Source organism: Colossoma macropomum, unplaced genomic scaffold (genome assembly GCF_904425465.1).
Source record: "Colossoma macropomum unplaced genomic scaffold, Colossoma_macropomum, whole genome shotgun sequence".
NCBI lineage: Eukaryota > Metazoa > Chordata > Actinopteri > Characiformes > Serrasalmidae > Colossoma > Colossoma macropomum.
Genome location: NW_023494796.1, coordinates 18,160,369 through 18,170,061, shown reverse-complemented (window position 1 = coordinate 18,170,061; position 9,693 = coordinate 18,160,369). Strand labels below are relative to the sequence as shown.

The window sequence follows — 9,693 nt, the reverse complement described above, 5'->3', positions numbered from 1 at the left end:
CCACTCTGTTGTAGCGGGTAAACACACAGCCCGTCTCTGGGGTAAATGAGCAGCCGCCCCCTGGTGGTGAACAGCCGTTATTGCACCCACTCTGCTCAGATACTTCATAATCTGCATTTACACTCAAACTTACTGCCAATGTGAAGCAAGTAAGTAACTATTCCTTTTAACTAAAGAGACTATTACACATCACTAGCTGCCATATAAAGGACTATTACTGTATTTCCCACCAGTTTCATTTTTGTATATATCATTACTTGTTCTGTGTGTAGAAGCATATAAGGAAATACACAGCCAACATATTTAATAAATACAAATACAAATATATAAACAAATATAACATGTATAGTATGTAGGATATAGCATGAGTGCATTAGGCCACTGTTCCACTATTTTCAGGATGTCTGACACTATGACATCTACGTAAACATCCAAAGGTACATGGCATAGCGCAAAACAGTAGCAGCCATCTTGAAAACATAAATCTGCCTACAGCTTCATAATCTATAGTATGATAAACTCTAATCTGAAATCTGCCAGGTTTGTGGACCACTTATTGGAAATGACAATGTTAGAGTGGGTCGAGATTTACTAGTTCTTGAAATACACTGACAATAGTGGGGACTATTTTTTTTTATTTTGTTACTTTTAACAACCTCTTATGTACCTCTCCGCCATGAACAAATTAAAAAGAATTAGTTTTAAACCTTCTCAAAGCTATTATAAAACAGTATGACGGGCACCAGGCAGCATGTTCTTAAGCATTTAATGTCATAGCTTTTGGTAAAACTCACGTCTAGTTCCTGTCACCTCCACTGTGAGCAATTCCATCTCAGTACATTTCAGTGTGATCACACTGATTTATCAGTCTACTCAGGCTTTAGCATCCATTACTTGTTAGCTACATCAGACTTATAGCTCCAGTGCAAAACTTAAAAAAAAAGAGTACAATAATGACGCTAAACATGCCTTGGCTCATAGACTATCTTTGTTAATGTCTTTTAGTTTCTGGCAGGTACTGCTTGAACAGCTTGAGGATGCAGATCTGTGAACTTATTTAATCAGAGGGGAAAGAGACATTTGTAGTAAAGAGTCATTATCCAGTGAATTATGTTTATTTTCAATGCAGTCTACATTAGCAGTAAACACAGCAACGGAGACAGATTCTCTGTGTGCAACAAAATGTCTGCGCAGGTGCAACACACACACACACACACACACACACACACACACACACACACACACACACACACACACACACACACACAAAGTGCTTGGGCTTAAAGAGGCAACAGAGTTCTGGAATAAAAGAGAACGGCAACTCCCACGTCATCTATTATTCACGTCACAGCTATATCAACTAAACCCAGCACCATACTCCCAGACCACTCAGCCCAGATTTTAACCAGTGGAACTATAGACATGAAGTCCAAACCAACCACCTTTAACATCACATGTTTGACATGACATCTTTAGAACAAAATTTTAATCACAAAAAAAACTAGTGCCAGTTAAGGCACTTGTGCAAAAACTACAAATACAACATACCAAGAGAAACAAAGAAAGCTTGGCAGTTGTTGCGGATTGAAAGCCAGAGATAGTAAAAGAAACAGCAGAGTAAGATTAACCGGCAGGCAGACAGGCAGTTTTGGGTAGACTGTGCAGGGCTTGTGTGCTCTGGCCTGAAAGGGAGGGAGAGTGAAGTGTTTTCATTTTGGTCAGTTGCTCCTCGCTCAGCCACATGGTCTTGGTCACCTTTAGGCCTTGCATAGAGCCACAGCAGAGAATCGGACTTCTCCTTTCTCTCGCTCGATAAAGCCGCGGCACACCTTTGCAGCATCCTGACAAGAACACGAGAGTTAAAATCACATCACTGTTAAAGTCATGTTATAAAACAGATAGCTCCCTAAAATCTGATTGGTTGAGCCACATTCAAAACCACTGTAACATACGCATGAGGCCACCAATCAGGTAAATTCGCTATTAATGCACCAAATTGAAAACAAAAAAAAAAACAAAAAAAAACAATGTTGTGGATGGGACAATCTTTGATAAGGTTGCAGCAATGGCCTATTGACAAAGTATGCAGCATGTCAGAACTGTTTGTTACATTATTAAGTAGAGACGGCACCGATCTGTGTGACACAAGGTATGGGGCCAATATCAGCAGTTGCACTATGTACACTATGTATGTTTATTTTCTGGTTAAAATTGTAAGATGTAACATTGCTGAGTTTGGGGGAGAAGGCAGTTGGCATAAGATTACAAAATGTTCTTCCACACATTTATGCCAGAGAGGTCTCCAAATCCCCAAAACTTAGTGTGACTAACTGAAGCTTAAAGTGAAGTTCTGATTTAATATCAGAAATGAACTGGAAGGGACAAACACTGAAGTCATTTTGCCATCTTTACTATTAACAAATTAGATCAGATGCTGAACACCGGTGTTTATCATTGTATTTTGCCACCGTTTTATAGAAGCAAGAAGCCTCTCAAGGCAGCAGGTTTGCCTGATCACTGCAAGCATCACAAGCATGAATTCATCACTCAGAGACATGACTCATTCAGATCAAGTCAAATACAAAATAAAATACCATGACAAAGCTGTCTGGTGTTGTTGCATCATGTTTCACAGGCCCCTCCATTCTGCCATCTGCAAGCACACATACACATTAACATACGAAAGAAGCCAGAGCCATACACACACACATACATATATATTTACTGGATATATATATATATATATATATATATATATATATATATATATATATATATATATATATATATATATACACACACACACACACACACACACACACACACACACATATATACACACACACACACACACACACACCAACTACTACTACTACTAAATTATACTGCAGCATAGCATATTATTCTATCAATATTCAGTATTGCTCTGTTACTTAATACTGATGCCAAGTGGATATCTAGGAGTTCAGGGATTCGGACAGAACATTATGCATTATACCAAGTGAGATTTCAGTAAATAGGGAAAAAGGGAAAAATACTGATTAAATAAATAATAAAATAATGATTCATCCCAATCAGAAATGTTTTTAAAAATCTGTCTGTTTTGTGAACATTTCTAATAGCGGGACCAATGAACCTAAGTAATGAAATTACTAATTACTAATAATACTAATAAAACATTAAGCAGAATAATCATTATTGTAAGTATTACTAGGGATACACATTAAAATTGTCAGATCCTGTCAAAACACAGAATCAGCGATTGTTTTTCCTTTTGGCAGACCTGTGATGCAATTCTATGATACAAATAACATGAGTCAGGTCAGTGAGATGTATCTGAATGCTGCTGCTACACCTGCACCAAAATGTCGCAGCAAAATTATGCATGACTCACTGTGCTAAACAGCCAGTTGCCTCTTACTCTCAATGTGGCACTTTACTGAATTCATGTTATTAAATAGGCAGCTGAATAGAAATGTACAAATTTTATATGCCAGTTTGACCAGTAAAAGAGCAAATAAATGTTGTTTATATTGCAATTCTGCTATTAGAAATTAATGGGAATGTAACTAATTGACCCTACACAGTGTGAGCTTCACATTAAATAAAAAAAAAAAAACAACTAATAAATGGCCCTAAGTTCATTCATGAATTAAAATGCCTTCAGCCAATTTGTCTGCAAAGAAATCAAAAAAGCCATAAAAATTTACACAGTAAGAAAAGAATGACCTACCGAATTCATAAAGTTGACCATTCACATTGACAAATGTGATGAAGTGAAAGTTCACTTTGTCTGCCTCTGGCTGTAAAATATACAATTTAAAAGGCAAGATTCAGTATCAAGAAGTTACACAAGATTTCCTCATATGCGTGACGTATGCAAGCGGGTATTCATCTCAGTCTTACACGACACTGTCCCTCAGCAGCAACTTCATCATGAGCTTCCTGGATTGCCTGCAAGTGAAAACAAGAATAATGTATGTAAGAAATATTTAATCAAATGATGCAAGCACAAAAACAAACGTGTAGACAAGACTATGATTTAGGTGCCACCTGCTGTTAGACCTCTGTACTGCAAAAGACAAAACAGGGACGTGCATTTATCTGTTCAATATAAGCCCTGGCTAAATCCTGGTTACCCACTTACAGATGCTCATTTCTATTTCAGATATACTGTAGCCTACATTGAATGAAGGTGGGGAGTTGTAGAGTACCTGATTTTTTTCCAGCTGTTTGGCACGATCTGCAGGGGACATCCCAGCTGTTTCTTCTAGAAACTTCTTTAGGGTAGAACCATTTTCTGGGGAGCAGAAGAATATTTTTTTATTTTACTGAGCTGTTTTAGGCCATGCTTGGAGAAAAATATTAAATTAATTTTTTATTTTAAGACTAATTTCAACCAGGTATTGGTTATCAAAACACTGTAGCCAAGACAGAACTTAAAAAAAAAGACCAAAATGATAACTACATGAGTAATGCTAATTAAGAACTTGCAATTACTGATCATGATTAACAGATTTCTTTATAGATGCTCTGCAAAAACTCATTTGAACACTAATTTAATTCAAGACAAATAGCTTTGAGTAAAAATGTTTGAATATGGTTCATCTAGTTTACTGACTAATTCATTTAGTAAAACGACTGAAATCAGTTTCAATTGTGTGTGTGCAGGCCCATGAGCTTACTAACCAAAAGTCATTTTGTCCTGATTGTTGGCAACAGCATGCAGCAATCCCACAGTTCCACAGGAGTTCACCACAGTTTGAGTCAGAAAGTAGACGCCTTCGCAACTGTCCACTGATTGCTTGGAGCGAAACTCCTCGTGCTACAAGATAAAGGACAGAGGAAAAAGAAAAATAAATTTGTTGTATTCCCAAATTGTGCATTAACTTATAACATATGCATGTAACTGAATCAAAACCATCAAACACATCTACAGAGACTTAGACAAGATAAGGGCACTACGGGATTACACAACTTTAAAATTGGTAAAAATGTCAGAATACAGTGGTAATGAGCCACTACACTACTTTTCATTGAATCCCCTTAATAATGAAACTAAGATTTTAATTTACTGTGCTTTAATATGTGCTGATTTATTTGTAAAATGCACAAAACTGCAAAGAATCAACCCACTAATACATAAATCAACAAATATATTTTTTTAAGTATAATGTACCCACACTAGAAAAATCTGCTGCTCATCTGTAAAAAAATATAATCACAATTTCTGACCAACTAGGCTTGAAGACGAGGGGACTGACTGCTGGATATACATATATCATCGAACCAATTTCCCCTGGAGGGATATTAAATCAGGCCAAAGGACCTAAATTTGTTCACAGGGTCTTACGACAAGGTACCAGGAGGCAAAATCTCAGCAGTTTCGGTTCTGCTGTTGCGCATCAGCTTGTGTGTGGATACCTGTTGAGTTAAAGGAAACAGCAGCATCAAGGCGCAGCAGGGCGTGGGCACTCCAGACAAAGCCTCGTCCTCCAAACCCAACAAGTCCACAAACTGCCAGTCTGCTCCGACACCCAACTTGCCCAGCACCTGCTCAAGCGGACAGCGACACATACAAAAACATTTGCACCGTCATCACCATACCACTGATACTGCTTTGACATCGTACGTGTATCTTTTAGGCTGGGGGATCATCTCTTCACCTCATCACAGAATACTCTAATGTAACTGCTGGTGAATCCTCTTCAATATTAAAATCGAATCAAAGTCTATTTAACTACTATTACCAGATTGCAAAGTATGATCAAGACCAACTAGACAGTTATGAGGGAAAAAAACAGTGAAAATGTCTTAAAGCCTAGTAAACAGAAAAAGATAAAATAACACTGCTGATGCTTTAACTCGACTAAACAGACTGTTACTGTTCTCCCCCCCAGTAGGTGGAAAGTGGCGAGCCTACGCCCATCTATTGTGCAAGACTGTTCACAGTAAGGCCTCTACCACCTCGCCGCATCACTTAACAAAGCCAAGCACCATTAAAAAGAACAAGTAGAGTCTGCCTCGCCATTCCTCGGACCATGACTCAGCGAACCCACCTTATTCAGCATCTGCAACGACAAAAAAAAAGCCACACAAACGTCTCAATGAATAACATTTAACATTACTTGTGCAGAGAGAGTGAAAACTGCAACGCTGCTTTCATTGTGAACAAGTGGCGATAGTAAAACGGAGCACAAACCTCAGGGTTGATTTCCATAGCTTTCCATTCCATGGTGGCAGATTTCAGTAGCAGTCTTTTTCTCTCCGGTAATGCTAAGCTAGCTAAATGACACAGACAAAATATTATCGTACGTTAGCGCACGCGGTTCATATGCGACCGGTCATGTTCCATTCCTGCACTTCTGACGGGGGTGTGGGTGTGTTTGAACTCACAAATCTCTGTCTGGACCCTCTTCCAGCAGACCCTCAGCAGCCAGCAGTCTCCTGTTAGCGAAGAGATGAGCAAAAATGCAACGGAAGAGTCACTTAACGGTTTTCACGAGTTTAAAAAACAACAATCCTGCCTTGTCACGCGCAGGTGGAGATAGAACAGTCCGCAGTCAGATGATTCTAGAAGCTACCAGTAGAGCCCAGAAGAGAATCAGAAAAAAAGCTCACTGATCAATTCAGTCGACTCAGTTGATCTGGGAAGTTTATTTCAGGCGTACGTTGTAAACTGAATGTGTGTTTTTGTGTATTTTAAATGTGCACATTTGCTTTAATGGGGAGTTCCAGTTTTGTCCTTAATTGCAGCATGAATAAATCATTAATAATGTAAGCATCCATGCAGAGTGGTTTGGTGTTTTTGAGAAACTCATCGACTCAGAATTGTCCACAGTGGTGCTAAAAGCAACCAGACATCTGAAATGTTTAAAAGGGGATTCCGATTTTTGAAGTCGAGAATTTTTGCATAATTAAATTATTAAAATGTGAACGAAGTCATTCAGAGTGGTTTGATGTGAAATGTTTTGTTTTAGGGAAACCTGCAAATGAATCAAAAGCATTCACAATGATGGAACCAGACGTATTAAAAAGTTTATTTTTGATGCCTCTAAAAGCTCCCACGCAGAAAATGAGTACGTGAAATGGTTAGGATGCATACATGCGTATGTCAGCAACCCAAAATTAAGAAGAGCCTAACCCTAACCCACGACATTTTATGTCCCTTTTACTGGTTAAAAATTTTAACATCTTGGCTGTCAATATGTCTCAGTATATGTTAATATGCTAGCACAGAATAAAAATGCTCTGCTTTAAGCTTTAGCTCAGCTATAGCTGCTTTTCTCGCATCTCTGGCAGGAAACTTTTCCGTTTTCTTGTAAAATGTCTCTCAGTGTTTGAGTTTTTAGTGTTTGACAGTTTCTCGTTGCAGATTAAACGTACAAGGAAACCAGCTGGAGTGATTATAAATGCAAATGAGTCTGTCCACTCGTCTCTAAATTCTTCGTTAGCTGCCTTTTTGTTAGCTGCTAGCTAGGTGAGACCGTTGTCTGCGTTGCTATGTGACCAGCAGTCTGCACGCTGATCTCCAGGGTTAATTAGTAGTTATACATTAACTCTGGCTTTTAAGACCATTTATTGTTAAAACATTCTTGGCATTACTAAAATAAAAAAATATTATTTTACTGCAAAGGAGGGTCATTTTCTATTTTTATTCTGCTGTAGAGCCACAAGAGGGCAGTAAAAGAACAGCATGTGGCTGAGCCCTGCATGTAGGGCACTGTAAGGCAAAATAGCCCTTAGAAGACATGAAATAATTACATTTTGCACCTTGATCCCTGGTTTCAGAGTCTGAGGACCATTTTACAATAAACTACTTTACATTTTCACATCCCACATTTAAGTTATAAGGAATGTTTCTGCCTGTTTTTTAAATGCATGGTGAAATGGTTAGTCTAAGGCTCATTTTCTGTTATAAAAAAGTATTTGGGTGACACTTTGTGTATTTGTGTCTCAATAAACATCTACAAAAAAGTCAATAAATCTTTGTCCTTATCATCGCTATGATAATTGTCATTACCACCACCACTGCCAACATCATCACCCATTTCTTCATTAATATCAATGGGTCTCATTCACCAAAGCATTCTTAAAAAGAAATCTCTTTTTAAAACCCATTTATGCAGTTATCACTAGGATTCTGACATTCACCACTGTTTTCTTATTTGTGATTTGTTCTTAGGTAAGAATAGAATGTACTCACTCTCAAGAGCACAAAAGTGCAAACAATTCTTCTAAGAACACGTCATGAATCTGACATAGACTTTTTCTTAGAATCTTTCTCAAGAACACATTTAAGAAAAAAAAACTAGGAAGATACTGGTGAAGGAGCCCTGCGATGGACTGGCGACCTGTCCAGGGTGTATCCTGCCTTCCGCCCAATGACAGCTGGGATAGGCTCCAGCACCCCACCGCGACCCAGAAGGATAAGCGGTTTAGATGATGGATGGATGGATATTGGTGAAGGAGGCCAAGTCTACCCAGTCTACTACTTCTAATAGTTCTTCTCTGTTTACGTGCAGCAGAACGTCTAACTCCATCTAAGATAACTCTGCAGTTATAATCTAAGGTACTCATTAAATCCATCTTTTTTAGAATTTTTTTTAACAGGCCAGTCTGTGAATGACATCAGAAAGATTGTCATTTTGTAGTTATCTGATTTGATTTGAGTAAGAGTTTGAAGTACCCCTAAAGTCATTAAAACACAACAAATTTATATTTATGGCATTTAGCAGACACTCTAATTCAGAGTTTCTTAGTTTGATCATTTTACACAGGTAGGCAAAAGTAGTGTTAGGAGTCTTGCCCAAGGACTCTTATTGGTATAGTGTAGGGTGCTTAAGGGTCATTCTACAGAAACATCCATTTTTGTGTCCATAGCGTTTACAGATATATTACACTTGAAAAACTTGTTAGGGTTACATTTTTTTTACATTTTCAAATAAAACAATAAGTTATTTTAACAATTACATCTTATTGATCTATCAATTTAGCAATATTGTTTTTTTAAATCAATTATCTAAAATTCCAAGCACCACAGAAGTGCTTGTTCCCACAGTCATGTGTGAAGGGTGAGTGCCATATTTTAAAGAAAAAAACACACTTTTTGCAGTTTAAACTACAATAATCTATACATGACTATGGGATATATAAATCAAATGACATAAAGAAAACAAATGCCAAATAAATATTACAAAATATATAATGAAAGTTAGTTGTGTCACTGGTGTTACTGCATAACAAAAAATCTCTTATTTTGAAATAAAAATCACACTGATGACATCACTTCACTTCCTTTTACCTATTTTCTGAGGATCTGTAAAAAAAAAAGCACATGGTAAGTCCACTGTGTCTTATCAGTTATCAGAAATTTTCTCATTTAGCTCATAATTTCATATGAAGCTGACATCACTGGTATGACCTACTTTGTAATTGTGACAAAATAGAATACAAATGGATTAAATTACATATTTTAATGGATATTCCATGATTGACAACATGTGGTTTGATGCTCTGTAGCAGCCATTTTGTAAAATGCATTTTTCATCACAAATGTCACTGGTGTTACTGTCCTTATGTGTAACAGCAATGAGGATGGTAACACCAGTGACACCTATGGATAGATAGAAAAGTGAACGTTTCTGTAGAATGACCCTTAACCAGGCAGGGGATTGAACCCTAGTCTACAAG

At 37.5% G+C, this 9,693-nt stretch overlaps 1 protein-coding gene across 2 annotated transcripts; it reads right to left on the bottom strand.

The window, feature by feature from the left end:
* Positions 1 to 1,089: 1,089 nt before the first annotated feature.
* On the bottom strand, positions 1,090 to 6,516 carry uchl1 (ubiquitin carboxyl-terminal esterase L1 (ubiquitin thiolesterase)). 2 transcript variants are annotated; one of them, XM_036583029.1, is made up of 10 exons: positions 6,397 to 6,516; positions 6,203 to 6,285; positions 6,060 to 6,071; positions 5,425 to 5,553; positions 4,690 to 4,825; positions 4,215 to 4,300; positions 3,907 to 3,954; positions 3,734 to 3,803; positions 2,595 to 2,653; positions 1,090 to 1,841 (listed from the first exon to the last, which is right to left on the bottom strand). In XM_036583029.1, exons 2-10 carry the CDS (start codon positions 6,233 to 6,235, stop codon positions 1,758 to 1,760), a joined length of 657 nt encoding a protein of 218 aa, XP_036438922.1. In that variant the 5' UTR covers positions 6,236 to 6,285; positions 6,397 to 6,516; the 3' UTR covers positions 1,090 to 1,757. The 2 variants fall into 2 exon arrangements, with proteins under 2 accessions (XP_036438922.1, XP_036438921.1); XM_036583028.1 differs by lacking the exon at positions 6,397 to 6,516 and having other exon boundaries at positions 6,203 to 6,366.
* Between the last annotated feature and the right edge of the window lie 3,177 nt (positions 6,517 to 9,693).